Genomic DNA, 22,848 nt, shown 5'->3' on the forward strand with positions numbered 1-22,848 from the left:
CAGAACACACTGCACTCCGCTGCTGGACGCTGACAGATTCAGTAGTTAAACGTAGCAACAACCCAAGAAATATTCAGTCCAGGGGCGCAGCCAGAAAACAGATTTGGGTGGGTGTAGGCAAGAAGTGGGTGGGCACCAAGTGTTCTCCCCCCCCCCAAAAAAAAAAACAATATCTCAGCTGATGGGAAACAAATTCTTTCCACCTTGGCAGTCTGCAGCAGGCATGCGATGAAAACGGAGCATGACTAGATGCCAGTATGGTGGAGAGTAGCGTTTTCGTTACCATCGGGGAAAGACTTCAGCTGGCGAAGTTTGGGATCCCCACCAGCTACCGCTAAATGTGTGCTACTGTTGGGTGGGCCTGAGCCTTAAGTGGATGGGCCCCAGCCCACCCAGGCCCACCTGTGGCTACGCCACTGATTCAGTCCTGCGCTGCATGGAGGCAGACTGAAAAGACCATTGCTGTGCACCTTCATTTGCAAAAATGCAATAGCCTGGACAATGGCATTAGGAGAGTCATGTGTATGTGCGAGGTGGGTGTCAGCACTGGAATAGCAAGGAGTGGGGTGCATGAGTAAGGGGTCCCAGTACCGCAACAGCAAGGGGTGCTTATAAACTGATGCACTCTGTGTAGTCACAGGGAATAAATGTCTCTGACAGGCAGAGAATTTTAACAGCCTTGTGCTCAGCATAAGCTTAATCTATCTGTTTCAAGAGGGCTGGAAGCACCAGTAACCTACAAGAGTGAAGAAGCTGGCTATTGGTTAGAGCAGTGGGCTGAGAGCCAGGATCAAATCCCACTGCAGCTCCTTGGGCAAGTCACTCAACCCTCCCTTGACTCAGGCAAAAACTTAGATTGTGAGGCCTCCAGGGACAGGGAAGTATTTGCTGCACCTGAATGTAACTCACCTTGAGCTATTACTGAAAAAGGGATGAGAAAAATTCAAGAGCCAGCAGCAAAGTACCTGATATGAGCAATGCTGTGAGTAGCCTTCCATCAGACAGCACATGAAAAGTAACAAGCAGATCAAAAGTCCTTTACAGGTTGTGCGAGAGGCTCTGGCTTTCATAAAACATTTCAGCATAACAGAGAACCTGCCATAGGGAGAGTAACACCCAATATTTTGCAAAGCTGAGACCTACCTAGATTCTCCGTGACGATCAGCTGGCTCTGAAAGGCCTTCAAGGCATCACCCACCAGATGGATGAAATCCTCCACAACCTTCATCAAATGCACCGAGCCTGGGAAGACCTGAGTAGGAGAAAGAAACAAAAATAAGCCTACATCCTGGAGTGAAACCACGGGCCATGGCTGTGAAGGGCCGCATTTCGGTAAAAGAAGGACGCCATGAAACAAGGGGAGCTGGGCAGGTTCTTCAAGCCACGGGAAGAGAAAATACAGAGCATGATGGTCCACAAACCAATGCCCACCCCCCCCCCCCCCCCCGGTGCTAATCTCCTATCCACCAGCAGTGTGAGGGAGTAAAAAACAGTCTGCAGACCCTCCTGGTTACATTGCTGCCCAAGACCCTCTGGGCCACTACTACAACCTTCACAAAATAACAGATGATGGCCAACACTGAAAGAAGTCTCTTACTCCTTAGGCATGAACCAGCAGGAGGAGGGGTCTAGGGAATGCTGCCATTCCCATGGGGGCTGGGGGGATGGAGGTTACCACCATCCCCACAGGGACCAAGGACATGGCCAATGCCATCAACGTTCTGAATAAAACTGTCCAAATTGACTAAAAAAAACCTCTGACCCACGGCACCACTGACACCAGAACAGCCCATGGGTGACTGACACCACATGCCATACATAGAACAGAAGAGTTACTACGCTGGGACAGACCAAAGGTCCATCAAACCCAGTATCCCGTTTCCAATAGTGGTCAATCCAAGTACCTGGCAAGATCCCAGAACAGTAAAACAGATTTCATGCTGCTTATCCTAGAAATAAGCAATGGATTTTCCCCAAGTCCATCTTAATAATGGAATATGGACAAGTTATCCAAACTTTTTAAAACCCTGCTAAGTTAACTGCTTTTACCACATTCTCTGGCAACAAATTCCACAGTTTAATTACACATTTGGTGAAGAAATATTTTTTTCCGATTTGTTCTACATATACTAAAGCAATTTGTTCTAAATTTACTACTTTGTAGCTTCATTTGAGCGCCCCTTAGTCCTAGTATTTCTGGAAAGAGTGGACAAGCGATTCATGTCTACCGTTCCACTCCACTCATTATTTTATAGATCTCTATCATATCTCCCCTCAGCCCTCTTTTCTCCAAGATGAAGAGCCCCAGCTGCTTCAGCCTTTCCTCATAGGGAAGTCGTCCCATCCCCTTTATCATTTTCATCATCCTTCCCTGTGCCGTTTCTAATTCCACCACATCTTTTTTGAGTTGTGATGGCCAGAATTGAACACAACATTCAAGGTGCAGTCGCGCCATGGAGCGATACAACGGCGTTTTATCCCAGGGCAGAACAATCACTGTACCTGTCAGTGACGTTGCACAGCATTGCGTCACGGGAAATGAAACACTGAGGCAATACCAGCCACTTTGGCTGAAGGATCTATTTGTGGTACGGAACTGAAAATGCAGATGTGCCACACTCACTTCCTCTCTGACCTGATCCTGCCTTCAGCTGGGTAGATAAAATTATGTGTGTTGCATAACAGCGCAAGTAACTTTATCCCTATTGAGGCTAAACAATGTTCAAGAAGCAGAAACGGCTTTGAATATTCCCACCCATCAATATTACTGGCTTCTATACTGCTGCAACATGATGAGGGGCTGCAGGGGAACAGTCATAGTCTTTCTGTTACATTTGCCCTGAGAAAGGCCACCCCCCCCCCCCCCCCCCAGCTGTGTCCTCTGCTTGTTTTTTTTTTTTTTTTTTTTTTGAAAATTTCTTTATTGCATCATGAAGACAAATACAAACATCTGCTGTCACCTGCAGCTCAGCATCACTCAAAACATTACAATCAGAAAATAAAAAAAAAAATAAAACATTACAGGTTTTGCACCTACAAACCTATACATTTGATCTCCATGTGCTTTTTCTTGTTTTTTTCTGCTTGTAACATAGATTCTGGTATTCAATGTCTACCACATTCCAGCTGTGAGCACACAAAACTGCTCCAGGGTTAAACAGCAGCAGCACATCGCCCCAACACTGCATAACCTGCACTGGCTTCTGACGGAAGAGATGTGAACTCATTCTCTGTATACTACAAATGCGTCAAGCGCAGAAGGGAGGAAAAATGCAGAGCAGGGCACAGCATGCCTTGAGATGGCACAGCAGACTAAATCTACGGAGGCCGATTTTCAGATTATCGAAGTTAGACCAGCAAATTTCCATGGTCGGCACTGAGAGCCTACATTCAAAGCCAGGCCGTACTGACTGGTCAGACTTTAAAACTTGGTGGATGGTCAGAAATATCATCTGCCTCTAAAAAATCGGCGGATGGTCAGTTATATCTCTTGACTTTAAAAATCAGTGGATAGCCGCCTCCTCCCACACCAGCACCGCAGCAGCCGCCTCACACACCAGCATCGCAACAGCCTCCTCTCATACCAGCATCGCAACAGTCATCTCCCACACCAGCACCGCAGCAGCCGCCTCCCACACCAGCACCGCAGCAGCCGCCTCACACACCAGCATCGCAACAGCCTCCTCTCATACCAGCATCGCAACAGTCATCTCCCACACCAGCACCGCAGCAGCCTCCTCCCACACCAGCACCGCTGCAGCCGCCTCACACACCAGCATCGCAACAGCCTCCTCTCATACCAGCATCGCAACAGTCATCTCCCACACCAGCACCGCAGCAGCCGCCTCCCACACCAGCACCGCAGCAGCCGCCTCCCACACCAGCATCGCAACAGCCTCCTCTCATACCAGCATCGCAACAGTCACCTCCCACACCAGCACCGCAGCAGCCGCCTCCCACACCAGCACCGCAGCAGCCGCCTCACACACCAGCACCGCAGCAGCCTCCTCCCACACCAGCACCGCTGCAGCCGCCTCACACACCAGCATCGCAACAGCCTCCTCTCATACCAGCATCGCAACAGTCATCTCCCACACCAGCACCGCAGCAGCCGCCTCCCACACCAGCACCGCAGCAGCCGCCTCCCACACCAGCACCGCTGCAGCCGCCTCACACACCAGCATCGCAACAGCCTCCTCTCATACCAGCATCGCAACAGTCATCTCCCACACCAGCACCGCAGCAGCCGCCTCCCACACCAGCACCGCAGCAGCCGCCTCACACACCAGCACCGCAACAGCCGCCTCCCACACCAGCATCGCAACAGTCATCTCCCACACCAGCACCGCAGCAGCCGCCTCCCACACCAGCACCGCAGCAGCCGCCTCACACACCAGCATCGCAACAGCCTCCTCTCATACCAGCATCGCAACAGTCATCTCCCACACCAGCACCGCAGCAGCCTCCTCCCACACCAGCACCGCTGCAGCCGCCTCACACACCAGCATCGCAACAGCCTCCTCTCATACCAGCATCGCAACAGTCATCTCCCACACCAGCACCGCAGCAGCCTCCTCCCACACCAGCACCGCTGCAGCCGCCTCACACACCAGCATCGCAACAGCCTCCTCTCATACCAGCATCGCAACAGTCATCTCCCACACCAGCACCGCAGCAGCCGCCTCCCACACCAGCACCGCAGCAGCCGCCTCACACACCAGCATCATAACAGCTTCCTCCCAGCCCAGCCCTTCTCATGACTGTAAAATGGCCACGCCCCTCACCTGCTGAGCATCCTCCCACTTTTCCTTGTTCTCTGCATCCACCATGTGGCTGACGGCCTCAAAGAACTTCTACGCAATGAAATAAAGAGAGAAAAAGGAGAAAAGAAAGAGAACGAGTGAAACACTGATAGCACGGAAGACAAGGAGTTCAAAGGATCCTTATCAGGTAGTGACTGGGGAACAGCAAAATACATCAACCAGGAAAACCAAGGCATGGGGAGGCATAGATATCCCATGGGAGAGAAAGGTCACAGGAAACTAAGCAATGGGGAGGGACGAGTGTTCCACAGGGGGGAGAGAAGTGTCACAGGAAACCCAAGGCATGGGGGAGGGGGTGACCCAGGAAACAACAAGACCTTTGCAGAGGTACAATGTTAAGTGGGGAGAGAAGAACCATAATGTGTACAAGCTCTAGGAATGTACTTTTCCATGGCCTGTGGTCTATTCAAAATGCTGTAGGGGTGCAGAAGGCCTTCAGGAGACAGACTGGGAGCTTGGCCATTGCTGAAATGTTGAACTGAATAAGTACTTAAATCCTGCAGACCCCAGCACACCTTCACATCATCCAAGGAGGGGATGTAGGTGGCTCTCTTGTATGTATCGGTGACATTACGTAAGATCTCCACGGAGAAAAGCAGGTCACCGCTGTAATACGTCTTCTGCAACACGAGATCCAGGAGGCTGCGAACAACCTGCGACATACCATCCCCTGCCAACAGCCGCTGCCCTTTTGCCAGATGCTCTCTAAGCTGCAAAGGGGGAAGAAATAACAGAGAGATTACTGAGCCCCCTCCCAGCAGGGAACCAAAAGATCCCCCCATCAATCTCCCTTCCTACTCTTCCACTGTTTTCTGCCTCAGTGGAATGTTAGGAAGGGAACGGCATTAACGTACCCGTCGGTCTGATTCATGCTTCACTGCAACCCGTCATCTCACTTGCAGCCCTTACCACCACATCCCCCAGCATCGTCATGGTAAAGTACCTTGCCATGAGGTTTCCATGGTTACTGATACTAGGAGGTTTCCATAGCAACCCGTTCTATGGAATTTCCTTGCCAAACTTCATTGCACTATGTAAATAACCTTCAACTTCAGGTGATTTCAATGTAATTCACCTGGGACATCGGGTGCAAGAGTTGCAGGCCCAGGGTGTGAGGCGTGTTAGAGGTGAAAATATAACTGAAATTCAGCAGCAAATTAAAGGCAGGAAGATGATGGGGAGGGGACAGGGCTGGGGTGAAGGGAGAGGAGTGGGACAAGTACATTTTTCTGACTCGAACGCTAATGTGGCTGGTAACAGTTTATTCTTGTCCATTTTACTATCGTTATGCTGTTAACAAAATTTGATGTTAAACTCTGCCTGCTGTTCACCGCCTTGGGTGAATCTCTCCATAAAGGCGGTTAATAAATCCAAATACATAAATAAAACAGCTCTGTGGTGTTTCAGTGGCATCTACTCCACCCGATTCTGTGCCCTACACTGTCAAAATTCAACATCCACAGAGACGATACTCTTCTGATCTTTACCCACAGCCTTTTCTTTGCCAAATCTCTAGTACTTTATCCCAAGCAGCCTCACCCTGGAACCCCAGATTCACTATATCCTAAAACCCATACAATACAATGTAGGTACTTGTAGCCCACAACTTACCAAAAGGCTTAGAGCAGATTACAAAGGAATTAAAAATGGGGAAATAACCCCAGATGTACAATATTCACATTTTTCTTTCAACATCTGTTTATTAGGTGCTTAAACTACAACAAAATCCGGCAGACAAGATGCACATATCAACATAGTAAAACCAATACATAACCAATGATGAAATAAAGAAATTACAGAGAATACATATTTGCAAAAAAAAAATTGAGAGGAATCCGGTGGACTTTTAATCACACTCATCACTATATCTTCAAAATAAATAGCAACAGTGACAAAGCCGTGAACCTAATGCCTAACGCGATGAAATAAGCATAGCACCTTTTCATTTTCAAAATTAAAACCCCAAAGATGTACATATCTTAAAAGGTAACATAACAAAAGAGTGGATGACAGGGCAAAGTAAAACATCCCTCCCCCTCCCTCCCAGAAGTCGAGCAGTGATGCTCAAACAGACACAAAACCAGAAAACTAGGCTTGATAGACAGGATGATCAATAATCAGTGATAAAGAAGTAAAGCAAGTGTAATACTGTAAATAAATAGTATGAAGAGTATTGAGTACATTGTTACCATTGCACATGCAAAAAATGCCACCCCCCCCCCCCCCCCCCCCCGATATTCAAAAGCATTTAACCAGCTAGGATTGGCACCTGGCTATCCGACAATATTCAGCAAGGGATAGCTGGCTATCTCCCACCGAATTATCATCAGTTAGCGGCTAGCAGATAGAAAGTTATATCGGCTGACATAATTGGCCATCCGCTGATTTTCAGCCCATTTTAGCAGCCATATTTGGCCGCGTGAATATGTGGGATACCTTTGGCCGGTTAGAAGATAACCAGCTACGTCTGAATATCAACACAGCTGGTTATCTTCTAACCATCCAACATCCAAAAATAAACCGGATATTCAATGCCGGTCACCGAAAATGGCCCAACATTGAATGTCCAGGTTCAGCAGTGACTGCTGGAGTCAGCTGGGCTAATTCCCATGGTCTGAAAATATCGGCCCCATAGGCAAAATTTTGCCTGAATATAAAAGCATATATGAAGGACACCTGCAGTTCGAAAATAATCAAGAATAAACTGGAAATATCACCTATGGGATACAAGAAAGCATGATAGAGTCATCCACTTAACAGCGAACTGCCATCTCTACGAGGCAGAGATAGCGACAGGTTCCCAAATGGCTTGAAGTTTCGCCACTTAGGATCGCGCCAAGAACCAGCGTCCTTCCTTTCCATCAACGGCATTTCAAAGAGAATCTGCTGCCAATGCTGAACAATATTGAAAAATACAACAGAAACTCAAAGGATCAAATATTTCTTAAAACAAAAAAATGTTCAACTGCCATGAAAATCTAACATACAAGGACTCCATCCTTATTCGCACAGTAACGAGTTCCAGCGTTTTACAGATTGATATACAAAAGAGGATGTAAGATACTGTTTTGCTCACACATTTTTTAATGGGAAGGTAGTATAACCTTACCCTAGAGAGTCAAGTAAACTCTGTAACAAAGAAAATGTTCTAGTCAATGTGGAAGCTCAAACGATTAAAACCTTTCTTCCCAAGAACGACCTTTCGATACCTAATACAATCAATGGTCCTAAGCCATGCAGACTATTGCAACGGAATCTATGCAGGTTGCAAAGAACTCATACAAAAACTTCAAACTGCCCAAAATACAGCAGCCAGGCTGATATTCAGCAAAACACGCTTCGAAAGTGCTCAACCCCTCAGAGAAAAGTTGCATTGGCTCCCAATCAAAGAATGGATCATCTTCAAAATCTGCACCTTAGTCCACAAAATCTTATACGGAGTAGTCCCAGGATACATGACAAACCTTATAGACTTACCAATAAGAAATAAAGTCAGATCGTCAAGATCCTACCTAAACCTACACTACCCAAATTGCAAAGGACTGAAATATAAAACAACTTACGCAGCCGGCTTCTCCTACATAAGCGCACAACTATGGAATGGCCTCCCAAAAGCTGGGAAAACAATCCACGACCACTTGAACTTCAGGAAATCACTAAAAACCAACCTCTTCAAAAAGGCCTACCCCAACGACGCCATGTAACCCTCTTCACCTACCAACACAGCATATCTATGATCAAACAGGACAACACACAATCTTCACCCCTTTCGACCCTCCACTTATACCTCATTTGATCACTATACAACTATGTATTTGTTATCAACCAACTGGGCAAACGCCTCTGACGGTACTATGTAAGCCACATTGAGCCTGCAAATAGGTGGGAAAATGTGGGGTACAAATGCAACAAATAAATAAATAAATAATATCAAAGCATTTCTTGTACAGAATCAAGAAAGGGGAAAGTAAATCAGAGGCATCTCAGTAATAAAATTTGTCCATTAGACACCCTTCCTTCTTCAAAAGACAGGGAATAAATCCACAAGGTGAGAAGGAAGCTACCTGGACACAGGAAAAGAGATGGAGGCAGCTTCTTCCATGAAAAACTAAGCCACACAAAACAGAGGGGTAGGAGAGAGCAAGCACAGATTTCAAAGCTGAATTACACATGTAGATTTTAGAAAAGACCCGTTTTAGAATAATGTTCCATTATTCTAAAACGCAGGGAGAAAAGAATCTTAGGCCCTGGTTAATGTGGCAGGAGCATCCAGTTTAAAATATGAAAGGGCACCGCTGGCACATAAACAAAACATTTTATTTTCCCAAAGTTGTCACAGAGCCTGGTTCTGACCGCAGGGGAATTAAGCATTTGACCTCCCCTGATCCCTCCAGTAGAGCTACTCAGTAGGAATCTGGATGTCCCAGGTAGCAGGTGTAAATCCCAATGTCCATCTCTTTGCATCCCCTTCTGAAATGGGGAATACACATCTATCTGTTAGGCTCACCCCAGTCCATCCCACGCTCCCTTGTCAAATGCGCCTTTTACAGTTTTAGACTTGCATATCGGGGCTTGGTAAAATTGGAATTTAGGCATTTATGCAATACAAAGGACTTCATGGTGGTTTACGTCTCATATAAGTGCCGTACTGTTTCCAAGAAACTTCGTACAAAGTCTGAAGATAAAAGCTATTTGCAGACTTTGTCCCAGTGTAGACAGTTTCAAAAACAGAAAGCCCCTGCTCTGTGGAACTTACAATCTAGCTGAGACACACAAAAAAAGAAAAGTAAGTTCTAGTAATTGCTTACCCTATACAGGGAAATGTTTAATTGGAGAAGGCCAAGATCAAAAGGTCAGGGGTTTGGATTTTACCCAGGTAAATGTCTATCTAGCTCCAGAAAAGGTTTTGAAGTCTATCCAGCCGATATTTAGATGGTAGCAGTGACTGTCACTGGCGTTATTCCCAGACACTCAATGCCAGATCCTGCCCAGGCTTCGGCATTGAATATCCAGTTTTTTTGAGACAGCTAACACGTAGCTGGTTACGTCAACAAATACATAAGTAATGCCACACTGGGAAAAGACCATCGAGCTCAGCATCCTGTCCACGACAGCGGCCAATCCAGGCCAAGGGCACCTGGCAAGCTTCCCGAACGTACAAACATTCTATACATGTTATTCCCGGAATTGTGGATTTTTCCCACGTCCATTTAGTAGTGGTTTATGGACTTGTCCTTTAGGAAACCGTCTAACCCCTTTTTAAACTCTGCTAAGCTAACCGCCTTCATCACGTTCTCCGGCAACGAATTCCAGAGTTTAATTACGCGTTGGGTGAAGAAACATTTTTCAATATTCAGCCTTACACCGTATAAGCCAAACTGATTACGATAGCACTGCTATCTTATGCAGCCCGATTTAAGTGGTTTACTTATGCGGTGAAGGGCTGAATATCGGCACAACCTGACTCCGCCCCTGGAACGCCCACGAGTTAGCCACTTTTGAATTATGTGCTAACCACGCATTTTCAGCAGAGATAACCGGTTCAGCAGAAAATGAACGGATAGCTGGCAGACGGTTACACTGTTTTGAATATCGACCGATATATTTCTAGCTTTAGGCGTTAAACGAACAAATCTGATCATGCAAAATAAAGGCAGTGCCAGGGGGTTCTAGGAGTTTGCTTTCTCTTTAGCTACTCTGCGTTGAAATTCAGTGGTAACCAGCCAAATCTGAGTAACTCGGACTGCCCAAGTAGTAGGCCTAAAAGTTAAGCAAAGAACTTTGGCCACATCTCTTTAGACTGGAGATTCATCTCAGACTTTCAAGTTAACTCTACCTAGACACGGTCGGCTGACCACTGGGGCCCCTTGAACACTGTCCTTGGAAGATGCTTGCAAGAGAACAGAGACCCAGCTGCTCTGGCACAGAATGAGACACAGAATAATAGAGGCTGGATAGGCAGGTCCTGGGAAACTTCATCCCTTGTGCCTCATCTTAGTAATGAGAAGCTAATTGGTGCGGAGGACAGTAACAAGAGGTCATTGCACCTAATCCTGCTTCTATTAGTATCCTGCCCGCACAAGCAGAACTAATGGCCATTTAATAATAATGGGTGTCCTCACCAGTGGGAGGTGGGGGGGGGGGGGGGGAAGCTATCTGCTGAAAATGCAAGTGGAAAAGCGTATCTAAGGAGCAGCAGAAATCAGAGTTCAGCTGCCCTGAAAACTATCTGCTCATTACCAAGTTATGTTTGCTTTTACTGGCCTGTAATTAGAGGACACCAATTGCATAAGTCTTCCTTGTCAGTAAATAGCTTGTCCGCCATCAGGACTCCAGTAGCGCCTCGTGACGCCAATGCACAGACACCGAGGACCTCAAAGTACCCAGCTAAACCACTCAGGATCTGAGAATATCGGCACAGATACAGACCAATGTGGCCCACACAGTTTGCCCAGCACTGACTTGTCCATTTTGGGTAGATGTGCAAATTCCCATATTGAACCCAATACCTAACTCCTTCTTTCCCAATATCCCTCACATAACCATTGTAGGGTTATCCCAACAGCTCTGTACAAGATAGCCCAATGTTTTCCTATACATCCAATGGCTTTAGAGTTTAACCCCTAGCTCCATGCTATCTTGCTATTTTGAGTAGACAAATTCCCCCCCCCCCCCCCCCAAAATGAGTTAATTTTCAGAAATCCTGAGGATTGCAGAGGTCAGGGTTGTGCACCCCCACTGTTTTGTGAGAGAGAAGATCTGGCCAGCTACATTTAGGCTTATTATGGTGACAGACAGATCTGACTATCCAAATTATGCAGTTAACCGCATTATCCACCTAGGGACAGAGAGAGTAGCTGTATGTAAAATATAAACTGCTTTGGTTGTACCACAGAAAGATGGGATATCAAGAATTTAAAAAAACAAACAAACAGGTGAGATCCCTTGCTAGACTCCCCCTCCCGCTTTGCATCTGATCTACAGTGTCCTCCCAGCCATGGATAAAATAATACAAGCAGGTAGAGATCCCCTAGAAGAAGGTATTCTAGTGTAAAACTTGCACACATATGCAGTATGTGGACAAGAGAGGAGGACTATGAATGCATAAATTATAATGCAGTCATATTATTCAGCAACACCAGGTGACCACACGCAATGAGACGCTTTTCCCTAGGGCAAAATGTACAGCTGTCCTGAGAATAGGGGCACAAAGGCAAATGGGACCCTGAGCCCAGGGATGACTCCCTCTCCTCCAAGTCACATTTCACAACAGCATAAACAGAAAAATCACAGTAGCAACATTCCATATAGAATCTCAAAGAGTAGCAACATTCCATGAACCTCATAGAGTAGCAACATTCCATGTTGAACCTCAAAGAGTAATAACATTCCATATAGAATCTGAAAGAGTAGCAACATTCCATATAGAATCTCAAAGAGTAGCAACATTCCATGAACCTCATAGAGTAGCAACATTCCATGTTGAACCTCAAAGAGTAATAACATTCCATATAGAATCTGAAAGAGTAGCAACATTCCATATAGAACCTCAAAGAGTAGCAACATTCCATATAGAATCTCAAAGAGTAGCAACATTCTAGAATCTCAAAGAGTAGCAACATTCTATATAGAATCTCAAAGAGCAGCAATATTCCATGAACCTCAAAGAGTAGCAACATTCTATATAGAATCTCAAAGAGCAGCAACATTCCATGAACCTCAAAGAGTAGCAACATTCCATATAGAACCTCAAAGAGTGATAACATTCCATATAGAATCTGAAAGAGTAGCAACATTCCAAATAGAATCTGAAAGAGTAGCAACATTCCATATAGAATCTCAAAGAGTAGCAACATTCCATGAACCTCAAAGAGTAGCAACATTCCATGAACCTCAAAGTGTAGCAACATTCCATATAGAATCTCAAAGAGTAGCAACATTCCATATAGAATCTCAAAGAGTAGCAACATTCCATGCTACCAATTACAGGGCAAGCTTTAAGGTGTCAGTGTTACACATACAGGAGGTTCTGATTAGAGGCCAATCAAATTTCAGTTTCGGTTTCAGTTACGGCACCAAAACTGGCCTAAAATACTTTTTCTGCTCGGTTTCAGTTTCTGATGAAATCTTATTTTAATTTTCAGCCATGTTTTCAGTTTCAGAGAAAAAATGACCATATGTTTTCAGTGGAAGCCGAAAATGTGTGCTTTGTCCCGTTTGTCTCCCTCTTCCACCCACCCACCCCCGAACAGGAGTTGTGCCTTCCTCCCCTCCTCATCCGTAGGCTTCCCTGGGCCTATATTACAATCCATGGTGGTCTAGAGATGTAGATGGGGTGGAAGCAATCTCCATTCCGGCTCTGCTTTCAAAATGGCTGCCACAACTGAAGCATCTCCTCTGACTACACTACTAGACCACCAGGAATTGTAAGGTAGTCCAGAGGGGAGGGAGGGGCTACGCTTTGTATTCTTTTATTTTTGTACTGCAATTGCAAGTAACGCAGTTATGACCTTGCACAATAGTTTATATGGTAAATAGAGTGATCCAAATGGTAAGGGTAACAGTGATTGTAGTCTGCCAACTCCCACTCAAAGGTTCAAAGTGGATAACACAAGAATTAACAGATACTAAAAAGATTGTTATCAATGAAGCAGGAATAGATAAGCTTTCAATTGTTTTTGAAACAGTAGGAAAGAATTAATCTTTCTAATATCAACTGGGAGCGAGAACCATGTTGAAACTACCTGATATGGAAATGATGTCGACAGAGATTTCTTAAATCTTATTTTTACAAATGATGGAAAATAAAGAAGACTTTAATCTATAGCACATGATGAAATAGGAGAGAACAGAAATGAAAATTTAAAAATAAGTATTCTGGACATATACCATAGAACATCTTAAATATTCAACATGCAAGCTTAAAAATAATTCGGGCTTTAATGGGTAACCAACGGAAATTGATCAACATTGGTATAACATGATCCCATCTCTTTTGCCCCATGATCATCTTAGCTGCAGTGCTTTGCAATATTTGAAGTCCAGCAGTCAAGCTGGTGAAAGAAGGTAATATAGGCCATTACAAGAATCTAACTTAGACAGGATCACTGCTTGAATCAGAATCAAAAAATGTTTCAATCTCAAAGCAAGAACCGATTTTTCTTAAATACAAAAAATAGATTTTACAACTGTATCAACATGAGGCTTTAAAGATAATGAAGTATCTAAATAGACACCTAATAAAAGCTTTGCTTTTCATTCACACAACCAAACTTGAGTTTTCTGTTTCGACCAAAAACCAGGTGATGAGTTTCCGCTGCAGTTTCTCGTTTCGGTGGCAGCTTCGGTTTCGGCTGGAACCTTTCAGAAAGTTTCGGTGGTAGCTTTGGTTTTGGCCGAAACAGAAAAAGCAATTTTGTTTGGCCTCTAGCTCTGATGAAGCTCTGCACAGCAGCACCCTGATTTAATTAGAATCAAAACAGTGGGTATAGCTAAGCAGAAGATTTCAGAATGACCCAGAGATCACAGTGAAACACAGGACAAACATATGCTTCCAGCACAGGGATGTGTGCGTACTTACTGCAAGATGCAAGTAACGGTACTCATGGGAGATACACCTGGCAAAGCTCGGAGGTCCCCAATACGCCACTCCGTGGGCATCCAGTAAACAACGCCGACTGGCAGATCCTGAATGCATGTTGAAAAGAGAGAACAGAACCTGGAACATTCTGCTGAAAGGGAAGAGGAAAGGGGAGCAGGACGAGCACGGAGGAAGGGACTCACCTGTTGCATTAGGGGGACACTTGTTATAGGTGATCTCCCCCGCAGCTGTCTTCTTCCAGGTCAATGACAGAACATATTCGTCCTTACACATTTCGTGGAAAGCTACAGAACAGGAGATAAGAGAGTGAAAGAAAGAGCCCAGCAGAGGAAAGCGGCAACACCAAAGAGGAGAAAGGGATTTTGTAAGAAATATAGCACGGAAGCCTGTTGACTAGCTCTATCTTTTTGAGCATAGAGTTCTAGTGGATAAGGCCACTAGATCTGCCATCAGCTTTTCACTTGATAGATCACCAGCTGTTATTACAGTATTACAACTGGACCAAACAGGAATAACTGGACAAGTTTGGAACTGGTTTTCAGGTTTTGTACAGACTCAAAGTTACTCAGTGAAAATGCAAAACAATATTTCTTCGCCTTGGTCTGCAGGATGTGGAGTCCCGCAGGGCTCCCCTCTTTTGCCAATTCTTTTTAATATACTTGACAAAAGTCCTTCATGACACAGTTGTGTTATTACATGAAGACCAAATTTTGTTTCCTGTATTCTCTTCAGATCTGAAAAGACCACCATATTATGGGTGGGTGGTAAACGCAATTCTCTGCCTGTTGACTACCTTACACTGCATGGTATCTCTGCCCCTCTTCAATCAAGTATGCGCAGTTTGGGTGTCTGGATTGATTCCAACTTGGAAAGTGAATCTGGACTTGGTAAACTACTTTTTTTTTTTAGAACCTTTTCTCTATTAATGATTTACAGAAATTGAGTCGTGTCTTTGTTTTCTCTAGTTTAGATTACTGTAATTACCTTTATTCTAGAACTTCTATGACCAGACTGTGATTTATTTATTATTATTTACGCACATTTGATACGCTACCAAAAGCCTACACATAGGCAAAGCGGTTTACACACAATGAATCAAAAAAAAAAAAAAAAGATACAGAAAGGAAAAAACTAGGTAGTGCCAGAGAAGGAAGTGGAAAATAGGTGGGGTTTAAGCGCCTGTTTAAAGGCGGAGACTGTTGATTGGTTCCTAGCGTGAGGTGGTAAGTCATTCCAAAGTTTATTTATTTACTAGGATTTATTTACCACTTTTTTGAACAAATTCACTCAAGGCAGTGTACAGCAAGAATAAGCAATAGACAATTACAGCAGAAAAAACATTCAAGCAATACAAAGTATGGCATAGTATGCTATATTACAATACCAACACAATACGTATTACGTAATAAAACATTTTAGGGTGTAAGCAAAGATGGAACATACAGAAAGATAAGATAGAGTAACAGGAGTAAGAAAATAAGGGACTAGTTAAAGAGAGTTGCAAATGAGGTCATAAAGGTACTTGAACATTATCTTGGCTAGACTAGGTGTGGATGAACATGTCCTGCTATAACATGTGCAGCCGGTGTCATTTACTTCTTCTGTTAAAGGCCTGGTTGAAGAGCCAAGCTTTCACCTGCTTCCTGAAGTAGAGATAGTCTTGCGTTAAGCGGAGCCTTTCAGGCAGTGCATTCCAGAGTGTGGGGGCTACTCCGGAGAAGGCTCGCTTGCGGGTATCACATCGTGTGATATCCTTTGGAGAGGGTGTGGTTAGAGAAACTCCTTGGGAGGACCTTAGTGACCTTAGTGACCTTGAAGGTGTGTAGAGGAAGATCCTGTTCTTCAAGTTCTCTGGGCAATTTCCTTTAAGGGCCTTGAAAGGTCAAACAAAGTTTTAAAATTTGGCTCTGTATTGTACTGGTAGCTAGTGAAGTTTATGCAAAAATGGTGTGATGTGGTCACATCGCTTAAAACCTTCCATTAGTCTTGCTGAAATATTCTGAATCAATTGGAGCTGGTGCAAACCCTTTGTAATCAGACCAGTGTAGAGTGCATTACAGTAATCCAGTCTTGATGATATCATGGCATGCACAGCTGAGACAAGGCTTGCCTTCTCAATGTAAGGAGACAGGCAGCGTAGTTGTGATAGAAGGTTGCTTGAATTTGGGGATCAGAGTAACTGTTGAATCGAGCTGTATTCCAGGGTGCCTGACTTGTGATTTGAGGGGGAGTTCATATTTCCCAAAAGAGATTTTGATGTCGGGTATGTCCCCACTTGTGTTAGGGACCCATAGAAGCTCGGTTTTACTTGGGTTCAGGCACAGTTTGTTGCGTTTAGCCCATTCTTGAATTGATGTGAGATAGGTAGTCAGTATATTCATGGCTGTGGGTAAGTCAGGTTCAATGGGTATGAGTAACTGCACGTCATCTGAATAGATGTAGACCCAAGTGTCCATTGACCTAATCAGCTCGGCTAGTGGCTTGAGGTAGATATTGAATAGAATAGGTGATAGCATCGATCCTTGTGGTACCCCACAGGTCAGTGTCCATGGTGGTGATGAGTTGCTGCCAAACATTATGGATTGTTGCCAGTCTGATAGTTAGGATCTGAACCAGGCAAGTACTGTTCCACTGATACCTGTTTCTGCCAGTCGTACTAGCATAATATTGTGATCCAGAGTGTCAAAAGCTGCTCAGAAATCTAGCAGTACTAACACCGAGGCAAATCCTCTGTCTCAGTTTCTGTGAAGATCATCCAGTAAGGATACGAGGACCATTTCTGTTCCATAACCGGGTCTGAATCCAGATTGACATGGATCTAGCCAGTATCTCTCTTTTTGAGTTGATCACAGACTGTTTGTTCTATAAGTTTCCCTAAAAATGGGATGTTGGATACTGGCCGATAATTTTCAAGTTTGTCCTGGTCAAGATAGAGTCAAGATAGCTAAATGCAGAGTCAAGGGAGACATTGAAACGAAGAAGTGTGGGTGAAGGAGAGAATTAGGAGATTATTGTCAGCAGAACTGAAGCAACAGAGGACAGTATATGGGATGAGAAGGTTGTTTAGGTAAGCTGAGGCCAAGGGAAACCCAGATTTTCTGCATTTGACACAGTAACACCTCTTCTGATGACTTTACACCGGCTACCAGTAGACACCCATGTTGAATTTAAGATTATGGTCAATGTCCACCTTATTGGATGTCTTTGAGGAGGATTAGATTCAATCTTTTATCTAATTGGTTAATCCATAAAAATAAGTTTGAACTTTCGTATTTCCGACACTGTGGAATTCTTTCCCTTTGGATTTAAGATGTGAACATAAATATTTCAGATTTTGGAAATTATTCAAAACTTGGAAGTTTGTATAATTTTTCATCAGTGATATCTGTTGAAGAATTAAGTTTAAATGTTTTTTTATTCAACCACTGGGTTGAGTACAATTCTGAGCTGCATTGCCTCTTGAATTACTATAAACTGTGCCGAGCTCATGGTTGAACTAGTTAATAAGATTGCAGTTTTTTTATTATTTTATTATTATTATTATTATTATTATTATTATTACGGAGTGAAAGCCTGAGAGTCCACAAACCTGTCCTAATATTCACACGTTTACAGCACATAAGCACCGCCATACTGGGAAAAGACCAAGGGTCCATCAAGCCCAGCATCCTGTCTCTGACAGCGGCCAATCCAGACTTCAAGAACCTGTCAACCCCCCCCCCCTCTCCCCCCAAAAAATTAATAATGTTCAATGGACTTTTCCTTCAGGAATCTGTCCAAACCCCCCTTAAACTCCGTAAGGCCAGCTGCTGTCACTACGTTCTCCGGCAACGAGTTCATGTAGTGACAGCAGCTGGCCTTACGGAGTTTAAGGGGGGTTTGGACAGATTCCTGAAGGAAAAATCCAGGTTTACACATAGCACAGGATCTCATGTGTTTGATCTCCATGGAGTCAGGCATGATCTTAGAGCCAGATAACAGCGAGGTTCTGTCCGACAGTGCTAGAAGGAGCAGGCTGGAAAGCAGTCAGTAATACTCTCATGGGTAGGACAAATCCCCAGAACTGCTCTCTGCAAGGCAGCTTGCGTGCGTGTGCATGTAAGTGACTTTTATCTGATGTCTTCATTTTGACTTACAATTGACAGCAAAAAGAAGGAATCAGCTCTATAAATATTTCAGAAAATGTAACAACTAGCAGCTGCCATTTAATAATGTACAAATTAACCCAGCAGGAGAAAAGAGCAGAATCTACAGAAAAAGCCTCAATCATCTTTCATATGTAAAGAAATCAGAGAAAGGACTGAAGCAGAGGAAAAGCGAAACAGAAGGACCATTACAGAGAGATGGTGGGTGTGGAGACAAAGTGGGCGAAGGAGGGGAGAGGAAGGGAGGGGATTCTGAAATCTAAATGTCAAATTGATTTACTGGCTCCAAGGACCCTAATTAGCAGAATCATTTCAGCCAGGATTCCTGCTAGTTTTACTGAGGCTGGGAGTGGGGAGTGTTCCTCCTAAGGAGTAAATTCATCATTTTACAAACTGTAGGGGTGTCTTAATGCCACTTAGCAGAAAGTTTGTTCAAAACTTAACGCTTTACCATTTAAAGGGCAGTTCTGGAACGAGGTGCCTGCGGTTCGGCACACCTGCATGTAAAAGTGTTGTGATGCCTGGCCCTTGCGCTCATAAGCGCGTTATCATTCCAGAAGGGTACGCATACATGCTATATAGTCCATAGCTGCAACGGGGTGTACATGTGGGCGAAGCTTAAGCGAGCCTCCGGGTAATCCATGTCTTCTGAAGAATACTGTAAGTTGCACGGGTCCTTGCCACATCTAGGCGTCCACACATTTGCCAGGCCTAAATCTACGGCACTAGGTTCCACTAATATTCTATAATGCAATCTGTGCACCCAGGTTTGTTACAGAATAGACCTCCCCACACGGCATCAGCATGACTAACCGCAGGTCCCCAAATAGAGAACTCCCTCCTTAGAGCAGTGGCGTAGCCAAGGGTGGGCCTGGTAACACACCTATGGTGTGGCTGGCAGGGATTCCCAAGCCCCACCAGCTGAAAACTCCCAACAACTGTCCCTCCTGCATACCTTGTAAATAGCAGATGGCATGCAGGTGAGACAAGGAGAGACCAAATCACTTGTGGGACAGGGAGGGGTTCTTCTGCCCACCCATCTTGAGTCCAGGCCCACCCAAAGTTGGGTGTCTGGCTACGCCCCTGCCTTAGAGTCTTCCTCTGCCTGTACCCCAAACACCAGGGACAATGAAAGTGGATTGTACTTATCAAAAACTTTCATACTATAGTGCTTTACAATATTCAAACAAAACAAGAAATACGTCCGCACCACACTGACAGATCTGCGCATTTTCAACGGACAGAAGAGCCACCCTGGCTACCCAACTGGAAAGAAAACCTTTCCCATTCTTACAAAAGCCAAGGGGGTTTGTCTCGCTCTTCAAGATGAATGGAAGTCACAGGCATCGGGGCAATCCTGCAGCGACTGCACTTCCAAGATACAAGGAGACTGACCACCTCATTAGAGGCGTCCGTAGCACTCAGAAAGTAGAACATTTCTGAATACAGGCACCTTAACTTCTTCTTATGTAATTAAAGACAGGCTCCTAAATTTAGATGGGTTACAGCAGTAGTGAGTCCAATGCTGTGCACCCAACTTCATTCCCCTGCCCTGGCCCCACCCCCTTTTAAGGCATCTAAAAGTCAACATGACTAACTCTTGACATTTTGAAAACTGACCCAAAGGTTTCTCTCTAGTAGCAGGTGATGAAGATCAGTTCTCTTGTATATCATCCACCCAGGGAGTGTGTCTGTGGCTCCTTGTGATTCTGGCCAAGTCACTTAACCCTCCATTGCCACAGGAACATTGTAAATACCTCTCCACTCTCATCTCTCCCTACATTCTTCCCCGGGAACTCCGTTCACTGGGCAAATCTCTCTTATCTGCACCCTTCTCCTCTACCGCTAACTCCAGGCTCCGTTCCTTTTATCTTGCTGCATAGGAGCCAACTTTTCAAAATTATTGGGGGGTGCTAAGCCCAATGGAAATGACCCCTCCCTGGACACATACAAGGAATTTTCTCAATATTGGGGGTGCTCAAGCACCCAGAGCACCCACAGAGTCGGCTCCAATGTCTTGCTGCACCATATGCCTGGAATAGACTTCCTGAGCCGGTACGTCAAGCTCCATCTTTGGCCGTCTTCAAATCTAAGCTAAAAGCCCACCTGTTTGATGCTGCTTTTAACTCCTAACCCCTGTTCACTTGTTCAGAACCCTTATTTTATCATCCTCACTTTAATATTCCCTTATCTCTTGTTTGTCCTGTTTGTCTGTCCTAATTAGATTGTAAGCTCTGTCGAGAAGGGACTGTCTCTTCATGTTCAAGTGTACAGCGCTGCGTACGTCTAGTAGCGCTATAGAAATGATAAGTAGTAGTAGTAGTAGTAAATACCTGTATATAATATGTAAACCACTTTGATTGCAACCACAGAAGGCGGCATATCAAATCCCATTCCCATCACTTTCACTTTCCCTTCCCTTTAACAGATCATGAAAATGCAGAGCTGGCCCCATGTCTGCTACAGAGAAACACATGTGTACAAACACACACACATACACATACATACATTAAACCTCAGATGCATAAATGCACAATCACTCGATATTCAGCATTTTTTTAAAACACTTACCATCACCAACTACATTAGCCCTCAATATTCAGTGCTGGGCCATGTTCAGGGACTGGCACTGAATATTGGGGGCTACATGCGGGTGAGCAGGGCAGCCGAGCTTATGCAGCCCAGCTGATATATGGCCCTGGCTGAATATCAAGCCAGGACCCATATCAACATTTGCTTTTTAAATTTGAGCCCCACCCCTGAGACTCCGATGCATAACCCTCTTCCCAGCCCACGTGCACAAGGCACTCCCCCTTCCCCCAACCTCTCAGTAGGTCAGGGTAGCCCCCCCCCCCACCATGCCCACCCCATGCCCACCTTGATCCCTGGTTGTCCTAGTGGTGGTCGTCGAGGGCAGGAGCGCAGCCCCCTTGCACCACCTTCCCAAGATGGCTGCCACGACCTCTTGCAGCAGCTTCTGGTACTACATGAAGTACCGTGAAATGCTGCAAGAGGTCGCACCAGCCATTTTGCAAAGGCATCGCAAGGGTCAGGAGTGAGGGGGATCTGGCTCTTACCCCCAATGACCACCACTGGACCACCAGGGATCGAGGTAGGCCCAGAGAAGCCTACCTGAATTACTGAGGGGGTGGGGGCAGGGGGGAGTAGCTTGTGGCCATGGGCTGGGGGAGAGGGCAATGCATTGGGGGCTCAGTAGTGCTCAAATTAAAAAAAATAAAAAAAAGCTTATGCAGTCTTGGCCCGCATAAGCTAAGCGGGTTAATTTCCCCAGCACCTAAATAAGCTCCAGCTCCTCCCCATCACCAACCCCTTGGCCCATCCCTGACCAGTCCATGACGATATTCAATGACATTACCCAGTTTTGTGCTGCTTAATATCAGTGGTTGGGCGGCGACAGGTAATTTATAGGGTTCAGAACCTTTCCAGTCTGTTTAAATCACTCTGAATACTGGCCACAATAAAATTACAGCAATAATCCAGGAGACCCCTCCCAACTTCACTCCCGATTATAAAATTCCACTGAATGAGAATGGGACAGGTACACAGTAATGTTGGTGAAATTACTGAGGGCAGGCATGGTGCAAAGAGTAGCCAGAGGAGTGGGCTACGTGTACAAAGAACGGAAAGCCAGGATGATAACAGTATGTTAGAGAAAATTCATCACAGGATAAGAGGAACACATTTACAGAAAGGGAGGGGGAGAACTCTTGCAAGAAAAAGAAAGCTCCAGGATGGAAGGTGTATGCTCACAGAGAAAGAACATGGGATAGATGAGTACATATACAGAGAAAGGGGGTCCTGGGATGGATGAGTACTGACACATTCATAGAAGGGGGGGAGGGTCTTGGGATGGATGAGTACACATGTACAGAGAAGGGGAGGTCCTGGGATAGATGAGTACACACGTACACAGAAAGGGGGTCCTGGGATGGATGAGTACACATACAGAGAAGGGAGAGCCTGAGATGGATAAGTACATATTCAGAGAAGGGCGGAGGTCTTGGGATGGATGAGTAACACAGAAAAAGGGAGTTCTGGGATATATGAGTACAAGTACAGAGATGGGGGTGTCCTGGAATGGATGAGTACACACATACAGAGAAGGGGGGTCCTAGGATAGATGAGTACACTTACAGAGAAGGGGGGTCCTGGGATAGATGAGTACTGACACATTCATAGAAGGGGGGAGGGTCTTGGGATGGATGAGTACACACATACAGAGAAGGGGGGGTCCTGGGATAGATGAGTACATATACAG

At 45.1% G+C, this 22,848-nt stretch overlaps 1 protein-coding gene across 1 annotated transcript in view; it reads right to left on the reverse strand.

Moving 5' to 3' along the window:
* Positions 1–22,848, reverse strand: part of LOC115481027 (adhesion G protein-coupled receptor B2-like) — a 78,105-nt gene that overhangs the window by 44,187 nt on the left and 11,070 nt on the right. Inside the window, 5 exon segments of the mRNA XM_030220012.1 lie at positions 1,144–1,252; positions 4,785–4,853; positions 5,339–5,533; positions 14,404–14,510; positions 14,607–14,708. Coding sequence (XP_030075872.1) covers positions 1,144–1,252; positions 4,785–4,853; positions 5,339–5,533; positions 14,404–14,510; positions 14,607–14,708 — 582 coding nt within the window.

Source organism: Microcaecilia unicolor, chromosome 11, assembly GCF_901765095.1.
Source record: "Microcaecilia unicolor chromosome 11, aMicUni1.1, whole genome shotgun sequence".
Taxonomy (NCBI): Eukaryota; Metazoa; Chordata; class Amphibia; order Gymnophiona; family Siphonopidae; genus Microcaecilia; species Microcaecilia unicolor.